The sequence below is a fragment of the Topomyia yanbarensis genome, chromosome 2, assembly GCF_030247195.1.
Source record: "Topomyia yanbarensis strain Yona2022 chromosome 2, ASM3024719v1, whole genome shotgun sequence".
Lineage (NCBI taxonomy): Eukaryota > Metazoa > Arthropoda > Insecta > Diptera > Culicidae > Topomyia > Topomyia yanbarensis.
This window is the reverse complement of record NC_080671.1, coordinates 94,531,700-94,553,943: the sequence shown is the minus strand read 5'-3', so window position 1 is coordinate 94,553,943 and position 22,244 is coordinate 94,531,700. Positions and strand designations below refer to the sequence as shown.

At 39.1% G+C, this 22,244-nt stretch overlaps 1 protein-coding gene across 2 annotated transcripts in view; it reads right to left on the bottom strand.

The window, feature by feature from the left end:
- LOC131678865 (follicle-stimulating hormone receptor-like) overlaps nucleotides 1-22,244 on the bottom strand; it is a 497,363-nt gene that overhangs the window by 45,055 nt on the left and 430,064 nt on the right. For both annotated transcript variants that reach the window (XM_058959280.1, XM_058959281.1), the window contains 6 exons: nucleotides 21,986-22,057; nucleotides 8,710-8,853; nucleotides 8,413-8,556; nucleotides 7,791-7,862; nucleotides 7,598-7,669; nucleotides 7,084-7,152 (listed from right to left, as the gene is read on the bottom strand). In XM_058959280.1, coding sequence (XP_058815263.1) covers nucleotides 7,084-7,152; nucleotides 7,598-7,669; nucleotides 7,791-7,862; nucleotides 8,413-8,556; nucleotides 8,710-8,853; nucleotides 21,986-22,057 — 573 coding nt within the window. The remainder of the gene's footprint in view (nucleotides 1-7,083; nucleotides 7,153-7,597; nucleotides 7,670-7,790; nucleotides 7,863-8,412; nucleotides 8,557-8,709; nucleotides 8,854-21,985; nucleotides 22,058-22,244) is intronic.

The following is a 22,244-nucleotide window of genomic DNA, read 5'->3' as shown; positions in this document are numbered from 1 at the left end:
GCTACATTCGATAGTCCCTAAGGTATCGACGAAACCTTGGTTCAAGGGGATGGATGTGGGTCGTGACTTCATTCGTGTGATGTCCCGACTCATGGCGAACCATTACACGCTGGATGCACATCTCCGACGTATTGGGCTCGTGGAGAGTGGTATCTGCGCTTGTGGCGACGGTTATCACGATATAGAGCACATAGTCTGGGCGTGCACCGAGTACAGTTCCGCCAGGTCTCGGCTTATGGACACCCTCCGGGCCCGAGGAAGACCACCCAACGTCCCGGTTCGAGATGTGTTGGCAAGCCGCGATGTCCTCTATATGTCCCTTATATACACCTTCATAAAAACCATCAATATCCAACTTTAACTGCCCCTTTTTCCTTATCATTCTCAGAAGCGCTCTCTTCCACCTGTACCATACACCCACGATGGTTTGATGCGACTCCAAGGCGACACAAAACATCCCTGTCGAATGAGCCAACAAACACGGGACCTAAAGCACGAACATCACACGCACAACTCGAAATGTAGCCGATCAACATCTGAGCCGCACTACGAAATCGTCTGGAGAAACCCCTGCCATCTCGAGAACGACCACCCGGCGTCCCAGTACATGATTCTTCCTGATGAAGACCACCCTGATTCTGTAATCCATCCGTTGATCTCCCGAAGTCTGAAACTGAAATAATGTTCTCCCCCTGCCATGTTTGTCCACCCTACTTCCCCTGACTCTTATACACAGAAGTAACACCCCTTCCCCCCCCCCCCCCCCCCAAATATCTTCATGAAGCATTTAGCTCTTCTTGCCTTTTCTAGTTTTAACTATTATATTATATGATCTCGTTGAAAATGCCCAACTCTACTACCAAATAAAATAACTCTAATTAATGTCTCCGAATCTTTACAAAATTTAATCACGCCCTCTAATTATTTCTACTTTTAAGATAGTCGTAAAAATTTTCCCCCTTAGTTAAACATTATTTGCTCCAATAATCTCATTGCTAAAAATGTCAAACCGTAATGCCATAAAAACTAAATGACCCCTCTAATCTTACGAAAATTATACTACCCCCTTGTGTATATGTATAGCTATAAATTAGCCTTAGTTTAATTTCAAAAATCAATATGTAAGCCCCTAGTTTTAAGTAATTTAAAATGTAAAACAAAACAAAATTGGCACCTTTAAGCTAACGCAAACCTGCCTTATCAAATAAACGAATTGAAAAAAAAAAAATAAACATAAACATCAATTCCGGCATCTTCCAGGATAAATTGTTGACGGATCGTTTCGTCCAGCTCATGCTCATGTCTGGAATTATGACTGTGATGTCCCAGGAACATACATGAGTCATTTCATTCTCCGCACGGTCCATGGATAGTCCAGCCAAGAGCACTCTTTACGGAAATTGGCTCGCCTGGTTGTCCTACACAGCTCTCGATAGGTGGAAACAGATCAATATTACGCAAACCTATTAGTATTTTTGGTTCCGCGTCCTCAAACGACACCACGGGGACGTCCTTAAGGTGTTTGAATTGCTTGGTTATTTCATTTAGCCGCAAGTTTTACTTCGGCAAATTTATTGCACAAAATGTGCGCATGGCTAAAAGTTTGTGCCGCTCAACTCCTCCTCTGGCTGAAATCATTAAGTCAACTCGCTCTGACGACCTCTTTTTGCGAATCACGTTCGAAGTCCACATCAACTCCAATGGTTCTAGAACACCCCCAGCTCCGAGACTGCGTGTCACACTGGAATCCATCAGAGTGTGAGAAGACGAACGCAAATGTGTCAACGCTTCACGAACCGTTCAACAACGTGATTGGTACAACACGAAATAGAACGTTCGCCATCGAAATCTGATGCGCCTTACAGCCAGCTTTCACCACAATCTCTGCTTCTTCGCGGTGTAGCAATGGATGATGCCGCCCATGGCAATTCCCAATATTGCAGTAAAACCTTGATTTGCACGGGCAGTTACCGTGGTCGAAAAGGTACCTACCGCAAAGCCTGTTTTCTTCCACCATTCTCAAACGCGCTGCAAGGCTCATTTGCTTGAACTCATCGCAGTTGCGTACTCGAGCAAATCGGGCATGGCTTCGGGGGTGGAGTATTATCCGTACCGGGACTACCGTCGTGCGTGTGGATGTGAGCCTTTTGGTTCAGTTTCACTCTATCGAAGTAACCACTCTCATTCTTTGTATGTACGAGTGTTGTGACCTCGCTAGCATCTACCACCAATCTATCCATGAATTCGCCGAACTCCTTCAGCGACTGTACTTCCGCCTGTACCGGACCCAATCGAGCTTGATCGCGGTCTGCAACTTATCCACCAGTTCTTCTAGCAGCGTCGGATTTGTCAGGTGCCCTCGTAGGTTTGCCACTTCGAGATGGTCACATAATTGTTGAACTGCCATTCCATAATTGAAAAGGCTGTCTAGTCGCTCTGGCTTCGGCGCTTCCGAGCGTCGAACTTTCCCAAGCAAATTTTTCACAAGCAATTCCGGCCTTCCGTACAACCTCCTGAGGGTTTCTATTATCGATGTCACAGCCTGCGGGAACATCAGCTTAGTCACCACCGCATCTCGTGCCAGACCCTTGGGGGTCATACATTAATTACGTAAGGACATATGGGGGGAGGGGGAGTTTCAAAATATCTTACAAATTCTTATCTGAGGGGGGGGGAGGGTTTGTCCTTTCTTACGTGATATCATAAAACAAGTTTAAAAAATTAAATCCATAAGGAAAATATTCTTTTTAATAAGAAAAGGGAACTATTTTCATTTGTACCATATAATCCTTGTATATCAAACAATATGAGTAATTTTTTGGCTCTTGGTTGTACATTGTTTTGTTCGGGAACTGGAGTCACAATATGCCTGACAAGTTACGAAGTATTGATACCCTTCGCGTTGTTAGAGCCACTTAGTTCTTTTCAAACGTTCGATTCAAACCCGCAAGGTATCTGGAAAATGTTCTAACATGCGATTGTCAAAGATCTTGAATGTCGAATATTTCCAGAGTGTGAACTGTATTTTAATTCAAGAAAATTTGAAGATGGTTAACTCGGAGCTATGCGTACGATACGCGTCACAGCTGGAACTCAGAATAAATTCATGCCAGAAGAGGTTATAAACTCTTTTAAATTCTACATCACAAGAAAATAGATTCAAAGCAAGTGGAATATAGCACATAGATCTAAATACTGGTCGCAGTGGTTCGTCTCCAACAAAAAAAAGTGGAATATAGCAAAGCAGATCATGTGGACCAAATTGGAATTACTGAAAATCTGACAACAGTTATTCTTTCTACTGGACGAGATTGGCATGCAATTAAAATTCTGCACATGATTACAGTTAAATTTTGTCTTGAGTTTTTTGTAATAATTCTATACCAGACCCGTGCGCAGAAAATGCTCATGGGGAGGGTTTTGATTTTTCTACGTTTCTTATAAAAGAAAGGGTAAACTTTGACGACTTTTTATGAGACCTGGAAGGCCGAATATTGTGTACCAATCGACTCAGCTCAACAAATTGGGGTAAATGTCTATTATCGAGAAGGAATTGAATTGGTTAACGGTAGTGTCTGATTGGTTTGAAGTAGTTAATCCTACCGACCAAACAACCTTCTGTATCTTGCCATCCTCATCCATCCGGCGCTACCGTTAAACCGTATAAACATTGTTCCTAAAATCGTCAATTAAGTACCATGAATTCTGTAATATTTACGTTATTACGCTACGAAAACAAAACTATGAACAAAAATCATGTATTTTATAATTATGTTCAATTTCGCTTTAGTGACGCCCTTATAACGCGGAAATAGTGTAAATATTTGTTTTTGTTTTGTGAAATTCAGTCACGGTTTCCTTGTCATTACCAAATCGAATATCTGTACGTGAACTAGTTAACAACTTTATGATCATTAAACTCAGTTGACTCATGATGTTATTCATAGATTTAGGCACATTAGTTCGCAAAATCAAAACATTGTGGATATTTTCTCGTGATCTATTTCACGAAATTCGGAATTTTATTCATGAATCCATTCAATCCTCGTGAACTAATTCGTGATGCCTAATATATTAGTCAAGACTTACCATTCGCACTCCTAAAACAGTTCACAATATCATGAAATGTTATTCATGTATTCGAGAACTCGTTCATGATTCCTGGTATAATAGTCACGACTGACCATGCGTACCCGTGAAATAAATCACAAAATTATAAAATGTTATTCATGTCGTGAACTAGATCATTTTATCTAGTACAATAGTCACAAGTTACCATTCGTGCTTGTGAAATAGTTTACAAATCCATCAAATATTATTCATGTAATCGTAAATAGGTTCATGATTCCTAATCGAGTTCTACAAGATGACGACACGAATGAACTCATGATGAATGAAGTTCATATTTGACAATTCTCGGTGGTTTGTTTACTTTGTCAGTTGCGTGAGTGCGAGTGCAACGGGTGCTCATCTGTTACATTCGAACTCACGTAACTTCCGTGTAAACAAACCACCGAGAATTGTCAAACGAAGTTCATCCGGCTCATTTTGTTGGGTTATGTCGGTTGGTGTAAAGCCTAGTATATTACTCACGATCCAATATCCGTGCCCGTGAAATGGTTCCCAAGTTCATTACATATTACTCATGTATTCGTGGTTCATGATTTCTAGTATAATGAAATTTTTACGTGAATTAATTTCACAAAATTTGGAGTATTAGTCGTGGAATCATTCTTGTTCCGTGCACTTTTCATGAAATATCCAGCTGCTAGCGACCAAGAATAGATACAAGCTGTAGATACAAAAAAAAATATTAGGACCTCGAACATCGTTATTCATTTGATACCGTGCAGTGTGATGTCTGGATAAAAAACTGAAACTGCGCTGAGCGCCACAAATTGTTTTCGTGATATATAGTTTACAGAACAAGATACCGCGAACCAGTCACACTTTTATGGTCCAGTTCACCGTATCACGTTACAACGAGTAAAAAACCGATAGTAACCAAAAAATAATAGATCGCGACAAGGCGAAAAGAAATTACGAATACCACGATGAAACTGCTGATATCATGTCCCATTACTCCACGTGTCAAATTTGAAAGTAAGCTCTAGAATAAAATATCACGATAAGATAAACAGAAATTACAAAAATCGTGACAAAGGTCCTGAAATTATAATCATAAATCACACAACTCGTGACAAATATAGCAAAAATTGTCACTAAGATCCTGAAATCATGAACATAAATAAAAATGAATCCCTACTCGTGACTAAAATATTACAACATGAACAGAAATTATGAAAACCATGACAAAGTTCCTGCAGTCATGGACATAAATCACATTACTCGTTAGTAAAATATTCAAAATCGTGACTAGGATCCTAAAATTATGAGCATGAATCACTTTACTCATGACTGAAATCTCACGATAACGTGAATAGAAATTACGAAAATCGCGACAAAGATCCTGCTACCATGGCATAAAAATTTCATGAATCATGCCAAAATTCATGAAAAAATAGCACGGTAACGTCATACGAAATCACAAAAATCGGGAATTAGCTCCGGAAATCATCAAAATCGCTTGACTGTCGGATGTGTATTCCCAAATTATGAACAAGACTCATAACAAAATCTGAACATGTCCAGCGAACAACAGTAACCCAACCAAACATTTGAATGTAACGCCATGTCGGGACGATCTAGTTTTGTGGAAACACAAATTGTTTCATGGAAACGAGGTTTATTACTCATAATTTCAGGAACTTGGTCACGGTTTTCGTAAATCGTTCAGTTCACGAAATAGCGATCATTTTTTCATGGATTTGTGATCGGATTTTTTCCGTGTAGGCACTACTTCAGTGAGGATTGTACTCATGCACTTTTTATTTTGTGTTAATCGTTTATGTTTTTTTTCCATTGATGCTTTTTCTTGTTTGCTGTCCAACCTTCTCGGTATATCTGACCTGCTCAGATCTGCTGCAAATGTCGTCATCTGTTGAGACATGAGCCGATCCAGAGATGTCGACCGTAATGATTTACATCTCTTTACAACCACCTTCGCAGGGTTTCTTATCCTTCTTGGCGTTAGTCGTTCCTATTTATTTACTAGCTGTTGCTGAGAATTTTTCGGCGGCGGTATTCCTCCCGATACCGATGACCATTTTCGCGGGCCATTTAGCTGTCAGTCACTCCGATGGAGAGATTATCGGCAATAAATAATAATAGCGATATCTTGATTTTCTCTGACATCATGCTTTTTCCTTAGATCACTTTGCTAGTCCGCTGACCGACCTTTGCTGTGAAGCTAATCTGCTCACAACTAGTGCTAATATGGAAACATGCCGAAACATGAACCGATCCAGAGATGCCGACCAACATAACGTACACCCCTTACCAGCATCCTTCGCGAGGTTTCTTCCTTGTTTTTTTCAACGACTTGTTTCTAGAGTGACCGAACTCGAATGACACGGCTCGCTGTATAATTTCATCCCTGAACAGGAAGTTTATAATATTTTGAAAGTAATTCAAAACCCCAATGAGAAGGGTTTGAACCCCTAAAACCCTCCTCTTGCGCACGGGCCTGTTCTATACATATCGTTTTCGCTATCTTATTATTTGATGAATTAACAATTCGATTGTTTAATTACGCTAATCAGGATAAGACCTTATATAGGGGGAGGGGGAGTTCACCTAAATCTTACGAACTCTTATCTGGGGCGAGGGGGAGGTTGAAAAACTCTAAAAAAGCCTTACGTAATTAGTGCAAGGCCCCTTGAGGCATTGCCTTAGTCGAATGATATTTTCGACCGGCGCGAACCCACACGCAGTGTTTGAATCCAGGTAGAGGTAGCTATAGCGACATTTAAGATGACGTATTCTGTATCTAATATCTCAGCCTCAGGTAATCGTATATCAAGTTCAGGAAAACAACTAACAAAAGAATGAAACACACTCATTAATAGAGTTAATATATTTGAACCAACGAACGTCAACGATTTATATAGTTGTAGTAAAATACCCACTAGTTGTCTTCCTCAGCAATGAAAGAAACAATTTGCTGTAAAAGTTCATACTTACAGTTCTTGCAGCATCCCGAGGTTTTCCAAGCCAACAGGCACTGAACTTAACACATTATCATCTAATTCTCTGCCGGATCCGGGAGGGGATGGGGTATAGCATGCAACAAAAATGAAGAATAATATCAAAATACAATTTCATTGTTGTCGGGAGAGGCGAGAAAAAAAAACTTCCACCAACCAGGAAGTTTCCGGCGAAGGTCGTGGAAGTTATAATCGTATTAACTTTCTAAAAGCAACTGCACACCAGCTCTGGAGGGGGCGGAATTCGTTAAGGATCCACACTCTCACACACGCACATACACACAGACCCATCCTGATTCATTCAGTGCAGAAAGCTCTGCTGTAGCACACTTTCATGGCACATTTATCGCAAGGATGAAAGGATTTCCATTCGAGCTAAGGTCGCTCCCGGAGCACGGAGCTGTTGATTTTAGATCGGAAATGCAGCAAACTTAGCGCTGCTTGCTTGCCTACGATACGGATACGGTTCCATGCAGGAAAACGATACTCACAGAACTTTTAAACGAGTTAAATTGGTTAAAGCACCGGAAGTTATTTCACTTATTTGATTCCTCTTGACTAATCTGGAAATGAATTGAATAAACAGGACTTCGATCAGTATTTTGGGAATTTGTTTTCAGATTTGTTGATGAGTTGGGTTGAATATTTATTAGGGTGGTAGGATTGATTTCGAAATATACTTACAAAATATGTAAATTCTCCAAAAGTGGAAAATCTCCTGTCTTAATAATACTTATTAAATTATTTCCTAAATTTCTGTAACGGAAAAAAGAGAAGGAGAATTAGTCTAGTTCATACTGACCTGTTTGATAAACATAGAAAAACTCAGAATTAAATCCATGATGTCATCATAATTCAAAGAAATGAATTATGTCTGTTTTTATTCGAATATAGAAATGGTGCCAAGAGTATCGAAATTGTTTCTATCAGTAACCGTCACTCATATGCCCCGATACTGTCACGTTTCCATTCCCTGTTTACGGAAAATAAATTTCTTCTCTTCTTTTGGGCATGGTGCCAAATCCAACATAGATCCGTACATTATGCGAGCACAAATTACGTGACACTCTTGTGCTATATATTTGTCTTTTAGGCAAACATCGCACAAAAGAATATAGAAAAGAAACAATTTATCCTTGATGTTTGTTCAAAGAAAACACACACAAAATACGATACTGGCCTCATTTGAAAGAATTTCAGCGGACATTATTTTCAACGCCGATTGCATAATTCATGAAACAAAAAAAAACACAGGACACTGTCGCTGTCGAAAAATAAAAAAAAAATACATAAAACTGCCACTCACAAAGCTTCTAGTGATCTCAATCCGATCAACGCCTCCGTCGGGATCCGTTGCAGCAGATTGCCTTCCAGTCTCAAACTCTTCAAATAGTGGAACCCACGAAAGGTTACGTTTTCCACCCCGTCTATCAGGTTGCTGTCCAGCTGGCTGTCGGCGCGGATAATAAAAGAAGAGAAAAAAAACCGTTAATGGAAAGGTCAAGCTTAGTATGAGCGGGGCAATTGGCCGGTGGCTATCGAACCGTTTTCCGGTCTCAGTGTGAGTCGATTCGTGGCAACCAGTGTGCCTGTCATCACTTACAGGGAGGAAATGGTGCGAACTCGTCGCAGGGCTTCCGACGGGATGCGTGCGAGGCCGCAGTTTTGGAGCACCAGCTTTTTCAAGCTCGACAAACCGAAGAAAGCTTCGGTTTCGATTTGATCTATCCTATTGTTGGTGAGGATTCTGGAAAAGGGAAACGGAGAAAATATTGATTGTTAGATACATTTGTCTAAAAGAAATCTTTAGAATTATTATTGTTTTTAAAATTCAAAATTTTAGAAATATTAGATTCCATGACACCATCTCAATATAGATAACATTTAGTTCAACATCTGCCAGTGATGAGTAAAGGTCCCATAAGCTGAACAAGCCCCTTACTACAAGAATGGAGACTTTCTCATACAATTTATTTTATTCTTGGTTAAAAAAATACATTTTAAATTTTCGCAACCTTTTCCCTGATATGGCTCATGCTTTGAAAGTGGTGAATATTCTGGGAGTTTATGTTAAAATAGTTTTTTTATAAAAGAGAAAAAATTACAGCTATCTTAAGACTAGAAATAAGATTTTATATACAAGAGAGGGGCAAAAGAGCTTTTTATGGAAAATTTTAAAACAAGGGATTTAGTTTGATACACAAGAGGGAAAATAGTATTTTACGAAATATTTTACAGTTATCTTAAAACTAACAATATAGTTTGGTACACAAATAAGGGGGTAAAATATTTATGGGAAATTTCACAGATATTTTAAAACTAGGGATACAATTCTATTTACAAGATGGAGGACATAAGTTTCAATAAAGAGTAAAAATTACAGCTATCTTAAAACTAGGAATACAGAATACAAATTTGATTTTTTAACGAAGACTTATGCTTGGTCAAGATATTCAGAGGGGGGCTTATTTCCACATCAATGTAGCAGCAGTTGGATGGTGACAGGGAAAGAAGAGCAAAACTTGCAACTTTCAGGCAAACGGGAGATCAGCGAAACAAATTAGCGCCTCAGTCTAGTAAGTCGTCGAGTACCGGATTGGCGGATGGTATTCTTCGGACCCGCGAGGAATCCTTCAAAAGTCATCGGACCTCGAGACGCTCTCGCTTCAGTTTCCTTCTAAACATATTAATCGTGCGGCAACATTAGCCGAGTTCAAAACACTATGTATTCCACACGTAAAATCTGCTTTGTAGACAGATTTTTTGAATTTTTATATTTTGGAGTTATTTGAATAACTATGTAATACCACGAAGATTGTATATTTTTTTTCTCTTCTATTATTTGCATTTAGTCACACTAATTTATTATATTCGCTATGATGATGATGGATTTTTGTTAATTGTTTATTATAGTTTTTAAAAAATAATGAGATGTCTACAGAAGTCTGAGCCACGCGCGCGATAAGCAGATAGAGACTAACTTGAAATCGAACATGGTGACCAGTACTAAGAGCTCATCGGGTTGAATTGAAGCTTTTAGACTTTTGTTGTGATCAGGGTCTGATTTGATGATGGAGTGGCTTTGCTGGCTTTGCTCGACAATAGAGTTAATCTCGGTTATTGCTGCCATAGCGGCAATAACGGAGTTGGTTCGTTGAGTGGGGGGCTTGGTGACTTCGTCTGATAAAACAAGATATCGGGTTCAATTCCTGATCAATCCAGGGTATTCCCGGAAAGGAATATCCCTGGATTGCCTTGGGTTAGTGGTACGCAACTTTCAATAAAGGGGCCTGATGTGGATGATATAACTCGATTAGACTCTGCACTGCCACTAGGCTCGTAATTTCTCACCTTAGCAGGTGGTAGTACCGATGTCTTGGTCAGGCGGGAGGAGTCTTACAGAGAATTATCAGAAATGGAAGCTATTGGGTTCAATTCCCGATTCTATCAAGTATCTTTCCGGAATGGAAATTTTCTTGATGGACCCTGGTTGTTGATGGAATATTCGAAATATATCTGGTTACGTTCTTTTGATGGAAAGGCTATGTCTGTAAATTGAACCAGTCCGTTTTTTTTTGTTAAGTGGTCTTGTCATGATTTAAAATATCAATTATCTTCTAGATAAATCGTTCAGCTCACACCTTTGTGGGGGTATGAGGTGGGACCATCATCATCATCATCATCTATGCAGGCGTTACATATCGGCACTCTGGAACTGATCGGTTCCACAAGGCAAGAGGAAATTTCTAAAAACGAGAAATAAAAGAGAGGCTAAATTGGGATATTTATCGTTTTCATGAAAGTATAAATAAGGGACATATAGGGAAGATCTCGATTTGCCAGCATATCTCGCACTGGGACATTGGGTGGTCTACCTCGGGCCCGAAGGGAGTCCTTTAACTGAGACCTGGCGTCCAAATACCCAGACAACGTGCTCGATGTCGTGATAGCCCTCGTCACAAGCGCACAGACTACTCTCCGCAAGCCCAATACGCCGCAAATGCGCATCCAAGGTGTAGTGGTTGGACATAAGTCGGGACATTACACGAATAAAGTCCCGACCCACATCCATCCGCCTGAACCAAGGCTTCGTTGATACCTTTGGGATAATGGAATGTAGCCATCGTCCAAGTTCACCATATAAGATTGTTCAGATAACGTACACAAGGACTCCCGTATCTTCCTCAGGAAATATGGGAATTGCTTTTTGGGCTTCATCGCACGAAGAGCCTCGATAGAGCTGAGGCTGTCCGAAATTATGAAATAGTGATCTGTGGGCAGAGTGTCGATGATCCCAAGGGTGTACTGAATTGCAGCTAACTCTGCGAAGTAAGCTGAAGCGGGATCATTGAGCTTGAATGAAGCGGTGATAGTGTTGTTGAAGATACCGAAGCCAGTGGACCCATCGAGATTTGATCCGTCAGTGCAAAACATTTTGTTGCAGTCGACTTCTCGGAATTTATTATAAAATATATTGGGGATCACTTGCGGGCGTATACGGTCCGGGATTCCACGAATCTCTTCCTTCATGGATGTATCGAAGAATACAGTAGAATCAGAAGTATCTAGGAGACGGACACGGTTGGGATTGTACGAAGAAGGATTGATGCTCTGTGTCATGTAGTCGAAGTACAAGGGCATAAAACGGGTTTGAGAATTAAGCTCGACGAGCCTCACGAAATTTTGAATCACCAACGGGTTCAGAATGTCGCATCGGATGAGCGATCGATATGAGAGTTCCCAAAATCGATTTTTTAGCGGAAGAACGCCCGCCAGCACTTCGAGACTCATCGTATGGGTCGAGTGCATGCAACCCAAGGCAATGCGCAAGCAACGATACTGGATTCTTTGCTGTTTGATGAAGTGTATGTTCGCAGCGGAGCGGAAACAGAAACACCCGTACTCCATCACCGACAATATCGTTGTTTGGTACAACCTGATCAGGTCTCCTGGGTGGGCACCCCACCATGTTCCAGTTATTGTTCGGAGAAAATTGATCCTTTGTTGGCATTTCTGTTTCAGATACCTAATGTGACATCCCCAGGTACCTTTAGAGTCGAACCAGACCCCGAGATATTTAAATGTGAAAACCTGATTGATCGTTACATTGGAGTTCCGCCGGCTCACGCTTCCCAGAAAAGACAACCAATTCAGTTTTCTCCCTGAAGAACTCGATACTCAGCTGGAGAGCCCAAGTAGACAAATTATCCAAAGTAACTTGCAATGGTCCTTGCAAATCGGCAGCATTGGACCCTGTAACAGATAAAATTAAATTTAAAACATATTAAGTATTCCACCTTTCATTTATGACAGAAACATCAAAGTTTAGCTCGGGAAAATTGCTTGCCATAAAATCTTCAAGAAGAGCTGGTGAGTTCACACCCCGCTCGTGAAGTCGAGAAGGATGGCGTGGTCATCAATAAGAGTTTAACATAAAAATATTCTACTACAGCTTGAGCTGGCTGTTTTAACCTTTGTGTTTTCGACAAGACACACCTTTAACCGGTCGACAAGGGTACCCGGGAACCCGTCAATTAAAAAGTTCATAACTATGCCATTTTTCAACCGATTTGGACATTTTTGGACGTTTTCGATTACGAAACTTATCCTATTTTAGAATGAGTGAAAATGAAACGGGTGAATGCGTCTAGTTGCTTCCGAATGTTTGGAAGAATGTTACATTGCCAGGAAATGATTTGCAAATTTTGATAAAATCCTGGCAATATAGGTATCAAAATCTTTGAAGTTGTCTCAGAAGTCTGTTATTTGTCGTCGACGAATATCGACTCCACCACCCTAATCATTCGATCTCGCTCTAACGCCTAGCAAAATACTCCCCAGGTTACCGGCGGCGGTCATAAAAAATCTCAGGTCTTGCACGATCCGTATCTCTGCTAAAATGTCTCTCGTAAAAATTCGATCGCGGAACACTTCTTCGAAATTTAAATATACGCGGGTCTTCCAACACCACATTCATCGAACGTTTCAAACTGTTGTTGGAGTAATCTGCAATACTTAATTGAGCGGATGAGTCGCAATGTTTTGAGATCGTTTGCGAAGTTTTCAGCGCCAAGTACACGTCATTGAAGTAAAGCAGAAACATCAATGGTCCCAAGTGGCTTCCCTGGGCTATTATTGACGTGGAAGTAAATGTGGGAGCATGGAAAACTCCAATGATCCATCTCTTGAACTGTGACCTAGGAACAAAAAAAAACTGCAAAAATACCGTTAATTCTAAATTTCTTCTTTTTTAGCGATTATTATGTCTTGGTTTATTCTATCGAAAGCGTCAGATAGGTTGGTGTAAATCATATCACTTGGAGCGCGACGTTCCATACTTCCAGTTATGTAGGACATTAGATACGGCAGGTTAATCGCTGTTCAAAGTATAGACGTGAAATCTAGTTGATTATTAATTAGATATTGCTTGCATAGAACCATAATCACTAGCTCGAGACAGCGTTCAATGAAGTTCTTCCGCAATAGTTATTGGTGTCTCGCTTATTCCTCTTTCTACGGACTGGACGTTGATGTTTAGCAGGACGAAAAAATACCACTGGCAAGAGATGGTCGAAAGTTGCCAATAAGCGGAATCAGCTCCATCGGATCACAGATTAAAAGACCGAGAAGCTCTAGTAATCATTGTTTTATCGACATCGATAGCACCCGGTGTGGGATCCGCAACTGAAACCGATTCGATTGGTTCTTACAATATTCTCTGTTTTCAAATGTTGCTATAAAATATGACTTTAGTCACTAGGAACACAAATTTTGTACTTCTAACAACATATAAAACTAAATCCAAATAGATCCTTGTGTTTTTAACTGTCATCGCCCTTTGAAATCTAACATCTAAAACATAAACGTGGCGAAGCACAAGCAAAAGTGAATCGGTGCGGCCAATCTGCCCTCCATAACCGGCATAATTCTGACAGCGCCATTTTGAAAATGTTGACAGCTGTCGAAATCACGACCAGAGATGCCAGATTTGCAGACATGTCTGCAAATTCGCAGACTTTTAATTCTAGCTGCAATTTTTTTCGATGACGCAGATATTTGCAGATTTGTTAGTTTTGTTGCAGATATTTACAGTTTTTTTTTAGTTTAGTTGCAGATATTTACAGATTTTTGAAAATAAAAGCTTTTGGTTACACTAGTTTCAAATTACATTTTTATCAACTTAGGCATTTTTGGTACTTCCCAGGCTTTTAAAATTATTATTGCAGGCATTTGAAAAATGTATCTGGCATCTCTGATCACGACCCATATCTGTCGGCAGCCAAATTTTCGGCCAAGCGGACTGCAGCACATTCTTATTTCACATACGTATGAATGCTTTGCTGTTTTTCATTTCGATTTTCTTGTCAAAGTGATGTTGAAAAGACAAATAACGAGACACTATTAAGAGATTAAAACAGCCGGAACTCTGGTTAGCTTCAGCAGGATCGACTGAGAATCGGTTGTGTTATTTGAGGCGGAATTTCATGGAAATCATCCAAAAATACAAACAGCTTCCAGATAGATTTTATTGCGATCCGTTGGTACCATTGGTAGATTCGAGAATTTTGGACTTTGTTTGGTTGAGAGTGAGTTTACGTTGCTGTTATGATTGCGGTCGGTCGTAACTGCCGCCTGAACTAGAGTGAATAAAGCGACGACTCCACGAAAAAAAAATGCTTAGAAGTGAAAAATCAAGACAAATCAAGCATTTTCCACGACATCTCAGAACACCCGGACTGTTAAATAAAAACCAGAACATGTCCTGGGAAACCAGAGCATATGTCTACCCTCGCGTCGTTTTACTGTGGACAGATCCTTCAGAAATCCTAGCGAAATCGGGTTTTAAGCAACAGCGGATGCATATTTGGGGAGTTGTTTGCGCGACTGTCGGAGAGTCAGAGAACGTTGCAAGCTATCTTTTGTTGAAATACCAAAGAAAACTACGCCGCGAGCTTTAATGAACCTCTATATTCTCTTAGAGGGCTGATCCATAAGAGGGAATATTCATTGGAGTGCCTGAAAGTTTAGGAGAAACATTTCCTCTCCTAAATTTTCTTGTAAAGAGTAGAAAATGTCCCTTGGTGGAGATCCGAGAGTGACATCTCTTGGAAGTGTAATCGTATCCTACTGCGCGGCGGCGGTGCTAATGAAGAGTTAGATATGCAGTTATCGACACCGGCTCGTCGACGGGTTAACTAGAGCAACATCGATACGCACTTTTTGGGGCACAACACTACGTTTGCGAGACCAAAACAATACTAACAACATTTTGGAATATTCAAACAGTGGGATAATCAATTTCGCCAGAGGGGTTCGTCCGGATGGCACAGAAGAGTATCGCATCGCATCCCGTTGAGTTCGTCTCACTTGCTCTCTTATAATGAAACAAAAACAATTCAACTAATTGAAGAATCTACCAGATTCTGTCAAGAGACGCTTGTTAAATTTATTTAACAAGTTTTTTAAGGTATCTCTGTCCCACACGTTTGAAGACTAGTAAGTATTATCGCCATCGCAAAATCGAAAAAGGGGGCTCCGATTACAACTCAAGTCGACCGATTGCGATGCTGTTCTGTTTTCGGAAATTATTCCAGAAAATGATACCTTTCCCTCTCGACTATTGCGTCGATGCAAATGGCTTTCTATCAGATATACAATTTGACTTGAGCAAAGGCAAAGGGGCAAACGAATGTCGTGTGTTGTTATCGACAGTCATTCAAATGGCCTACCCCCTAAAGAACAAATGTCATCAGGGACCATTCATAAATTACGTAACGCGTTTAGGGGGGAGGGGGTACGAGAAGTTGTGACATGTTGTGACGTATGGGTGAGGGGGAGTAAGCTAGATCGTAACGTAACATGTTTTTACAGAACAAAAAATTTTTTTTCGAAGAATTTGTTACGTAATAGGGGAGGGGGGATAGAGAATTCTGTGACAATTTGTTACATGTGGGGAGGGGGCAGCAATATTGGCCAATTTTTGCGCTACGTAATTTTTGAATGGTCCCTCAGGTAGCTTGAAGGCGTTTGATGTTTCTTTAGTTCCGTACTGAGAACTTAATGGCTAGAGGGTCTAACATATGCTAGTTGAGCACGGACCATTTTGGGTTTTGCCCTTAATGTGTTATGCGAATTTGTGGCATTTTTTTCGCAAACCGCGTGAATTAAATTATGATCGGCTCCCATTCAAACATGATATGGTTCGCTATGTGCGTTTATATCCAAACTTGCTGTACCCTTTGGTTGATGTACAATATATCTTGGTGCTGAAATGTAAAATTTTCTGATCAACAATGGTTAGAATAGCTTGAGTCAAATTAACTATGAATCTGTATCGACGTGCAGCAAGGTCACGCTTCCATAAAGGAAACTTCTAAATTGGAAAGCTACTTAGCACTGACTTTATTGTATACAACAAGACATGCATGACTATTCCCCGTGAAATGCTTCGTTGATGCATTTTTGCAAATAAGCCTATTAACACGTAGCTCATATCGAAGCTCCCAAGTCGCAAAATATGTGCTGTCACAGATACTCTGACTTTTGGTAACATAAACATAGAAGTTTATATATTGCTCGGCATCTCTGCCGCATAACGAGTTATCACCTTCTGATGATTTCCAAAGCATTGTGTCATATTGTAGCAGAAATTGACTACCGCTCATTATCGGCAGTGATTCAAGCGCTCATCACATCAATTGGGGTAGCTCAGACATCCATTTGAGATGCTTTGAGCTGGTGGGGTTCATAAGTAGTACAAATCTTCATATCAGTTGGAAAAGAGAGAGGCAGTGTTAGACATAACGCTTTGCTCTGAAAGAATTTCGCATGAGCTGGGAAAATAGCAGGTTCCAAATGAAACGGAACCGTCTCTATTCGATCATAAATATATTTTTCGATCATCTTGATGTCACCCTCAATATGGTATCATATCGCAATCCCAAATCTAAGACCTGGGACATCCTTTTGTAAAACTTGGCGATTAAATTTCATGTATATTTTCCAACAATTAATATCTACTAGACGACTTGGATGACGTCGTGGATACAACAAACTCTGTCTGGAGCTGAACAATGTTCACAGATCTCATTCTGCTGATTCGAACTCGTGAGCGTTAGCACGCACATTGGTAGCCACAGAATCGGTGAAGTGGGCAGTTGAAAGCTTTGATCCACACACATCGCCTGGAAGAGAAGACATCTTTTCGGTGCTGCTGAAAAAGGGATTTGATATGTCTTGAAAAATATCAGGAAGTCTTGCTAACGAGTATATCCCGAAAGCATGACGAAAAAAACTGTTAGATTTATTTCCAAAGGGGGCGCTCAAACTATGAAGAAGCCGAAAGTTTAAGGTCAATCAGCTTAAGTTCTTTTCTTCTAAAAGCTTTGTAAAGGAGAATCGATCCGCCCTAGTAACAACTGAGGTTTTATGGTACTCTTGAAGCCCCTCTTACAATGCACTTGTGCTGCCCATGATCGCATATTTGTCCCATTTACTGTGGGATTTCCTATCTTTACGGGACTGATTTGCGATGATGTGCAATAGAACCAGAATTGTCTCTTGGGATCACATCAGGAACAACAGTGTGGGGAATCCATGATCACTCTTCTTCACGATGTTGTTTACAACATTGAAAAGGCCTTCTCGTTCAATCACTCTAGCTTGGGTGTATTCCTAGATATTGAGGGTGTGTTTGACAATGTGTCCTACCAATTTATTCTGCAAGCGACGCGCGGTCGTAGAATATCTAGATGCATCTCACGTTGGATAAACGCAATGCTTAGTAACCGCATTCTTCGCTCACCACTGAGTCAGGCAGAGATAAGGAAGTTGAGAATTTTTGGCTATCCTCAGGATTCCGTGCTGCCACCTTTGCTGTGGAATCTGGTTTCCGACGGCTTGTTGAGGAAACTCAATGAGCTTGAATTTTCAACCTACGGGTTTACTGACGATTACCAAATAATAATTATTGGACTTTTCATCAGAACAATCTTTGACTTAAGGACGGGTAAAAGTTTCAGCGTGAAGAAAAAACACTTTTTTCCGATTTTTTTAGAACGAATTGATCAAAACTTTTGTACATTATAGTGTATCATTTCAATAACATTCTGTAATTTTTCTATGCAAAAATATTGACAAACCGACTCGGTGACGAAGCTTTTTGTAGAAGGTCTCTGGAAAAAATATAATTTGCGGTGTTTCCTGCCATTCAAAACCTACTAAACCGATTTCTTTCAAACTTTGCATACACATTCTATGTAAAAAATACCTAATCCCTACGTTGAGTTTTCAATATTCAAATTAAGGGGTTTTTACACATAAAAAGGCGAACTTTTTCGTGAAAAATCGAATCTATTTAAAATGAGTAAAAAAACCATTCTAATTTCCTTTTCCTTCTCCTTTCCTTCTTATCAGGGAAATGATGAGAAGATACGGCAAGGCACAAATCCCTACTACATACGGGGAACGTGCCATTTGAGCTAATACATTATGATTCCTGATTTCCAATTTCCATATCGAAACGCACGAATTAAAACGAGCAATTAGCACTTTCTCAGTTTGTTGTGCGTCGTTCCCGATCATCTAGTTCTGGAACCTTTGGAGGACCTTTGAAACAGTTCTCCCAAGGCACGATGCGACATGCAAATTTTGATTGCATGCGCGGAAAAAAATCCGTTCATAAATTCATAAACAAAAGGTCACGATTTCGTGAACTGTATGATTTACGAAAACCGTGACCAAGTTCCTGAAATTATGAATAAAAATCCTCGTATTCATGAAACTATTTTTGTTTTCTAAAAACCAGTTCGCCCCGAATATACACATGGCGTTACATTAGAATGTTTGGTTGGGTTACTGTTGTTGTTACCTGACATGTTTAGTTTTTGTTGTGATTCTTGTTCATGATTTGGGAATACACAGTCGACAGTTATACATTGTTCATGATTTCAAGAGCTTATTCGCGATTCTTTTGAATTCTCATGACGTAAACGGGATTAAAGTTCATGATTTCAAGATCTTAGTCGCGGTGTTCGTAATTTTTATTTACGTTATCGTGATATTTTAGTCTTGAGTAGAGTGATTCATGATCACGATTTCAGTATCTTTCTCACGATTTTAAATATTTTTGTCATGAGTTGTGTGATTTGTTTTCATGCTTTCAGGATCTTAGTAGCGATTTTTGTAACTTCTGTTCATGTTATCTTGATATTTTAGTCATGAATAGAACAATTCATGTTCATGATTTCAGGATCTTAGTCACGATTTTAGATATTTTTGTCACGAGTTGTGTGATTTGTGTTCATGATTTCAGGATTTTAGTCACGATTTTCGTAATTTCTGCTCATGTTATTATGAGATTATATTATTATTTTATTTTAGAGCTTACTTTCAAAGAGTAATGTAACTAATGTTCATGATATCAGCAATTTTATCATGGTATTCGTAAATTCTTTTCACCTTATCGTGATCTATTATTTTTTGGTTAATAACTGATTTTTTACTCGGAATAACGTGACAATATGAACTGAATCATTAAAATAAGACTCATTTGCGATATCTGGTTCTATGAACTATATCAGGCACACTATTTGGGGTTCTCAGTGCAGTTTTCGTTTTCTGTCCGGACATCACAATGAATCTTATCAAATGGATGTTCGAGGTTCTCGTACCTTTTACTGGTCGCTAGCAGCTGGGTATTTAATGAAAAAGCTCATGGAACAAAAATGATTCCACGAATAATACTCCAAATTTTGTGAAACGGTTCACGTAAAAATTTCATTAACATGTTGCATGAAATTGTAAATGATTACGGATCTTCTAAATATTATAAGCACGCAAATAGATATATCGTAACCCATGTACTAGTAATCATGAATCAGGTCACGAATACATGAATAATATTTTATGATTTCATGAACTATTTCACGAAAACAAATGGTAAGTTGTGACTATAATACTAGATATTTTGAACTAGTTCACGAATACATGAATAATATTTCATGATTTCGTGAACTATTTCATGAGCACGGATATTGGATCGTAACTAATATATTAGGAATCATGAACCAGTTCACGAATGTATGAATAATATTTGATGATTTTGTGAACCATTTCACGAGCACGGATATTGGATCATGACTAATATATTAGGGATCATGAATTAGTTCACGAAGATTGAATGGATTCATGAATAAAATTACGAATGTCGTGAAATAGTTCACGAAAAAATATCCAGAATATTTTGATTTTGTGAACTAGTGTTCCTATATCTATGAAAAAATCATGAGTCAACCTTTGGTTTTATAAATAATTAGCTAATACCCATCGCGCGTTGCTGCGACTTTGAACGAAATAGGAGGAAAACAAAATTTGTTCGGAAGCGCCATCTGGCGGGCAGATAATCCCCAAGCAATAACACACAAACACGCTCCATAACAAACGCCTACTGTGTACAAATTTTTACGGCAATCGGTTAAGCCGTTTGGGAGTCTATAAATCATATACATACAAACATTGACTGTTATATATATATATATATATATATATATATATATATATATATATATATATATATATATATATATATATATATATATATATATATATATATATATATATATATATATATATATATATATATATATATATATATATGTATATGTATATATATATATATATATATATATATATATATATATATATATATATATATATATATATATATATATATATATATATATATATATATATATATATATATATATATATATATATATATATATATATATATATATAGATAATGTTCATAAAATTGTGAACTAGTTCTTGGTGGAAATCGTGACCGAAGTTCACAAAACAAAAATAAATATTTCCACTAATGAAAGCGTTATGCGGGCGTTACTCAAGAGAAATTGAACATAATTATAAAAGCCATGATTTATGTTCATGGTCCTGTTTTCGTAACGTAAAAACGTGATTATTCCAGAATTCATGGCACTTTATTCACGATTTTGGGAACAGCTTTTTTCCGTGGGTGAGTAAATGAAATCATTTCGCAAACGGTTTGCTGACTTTCTTCCATCTCGACCGGCATTACACTGCGACTACATAACTAAACGGATGTAAACAATACACAGAAATTGCGCAAAATTTGGTTAATTTCGGACAAATTTGCAAAATCATATCGTAGTTGGTAAATGTTTTGCCTTGTACGCTACTCACCAGGGTTCGATCTCACCTAAAAACTAGCACCGCCTGTGTTGAAGCCAGACATTTCTGTGCAACTCTAGACAAATTAATGAAATTTATATAATTTCGGGAAAGTTTCCCTCCTTCAGGTGTTGTACGTCGTGATCGATCATTACTGATACAACACCAAACTAATCAAAAAAAATATTACCACCCACTGATCAAAGTAACCCCATCCCCGAACCCAGCATGATGCAACAGCTTCCACCCGAATCGGTCGTTTTTGTTTATGTTTTTGTTTGTGATGTGAGTCGTCCGTAGGAGACAGTTCATCCCAACAGACATAAAAGTTACTCCTTTCGTATGTCGAACCACGCAACTTGCCGATCAGCGTTCCGTCAGTCCGACCGACCGTTCATCACCCACAGCTTCGAACACAACAGGTTCAAATACAATTAGTCAGCTTGTGAAAATGAGAAAGTTTTAATTGCGAAAATAGTTTCCCTATCGGATGCAGCCCAGTTTGGTTTGGTCTTGCCAGAGGAATTTGTATCGTACTAAATTATTCAGAGCGATTTATTTGATCGATCCGGAGTGGGGAGGGAAATTGATTAATTGTTAGCCGGAAATTTGGCCAATCTAGAAAGAAGAGAAGTTTGAATCCTGCGGGAAGGGTAATGACTACTTACAGTTCTTCTAGTTTTGGTAGCATGTCGAACGACTTATTTGGTAAACTAGAGATGTTGTTGCTGCTGAGGTCACTGAAAGAGAAGAAAGAAGAAAAAATAATTAGCAATGTTTGTGTTGCTTACATCAACAGTGGTAAATGCACTCTGAACCGGAAGTAGTTCATGGGTGGTGAAAAATGTGCCTAATCATCATTTCTTCATAATGTAAACGATTATAGGATTAATTTATGAGTTCGAATGCCGATTCGGCTACTGCACG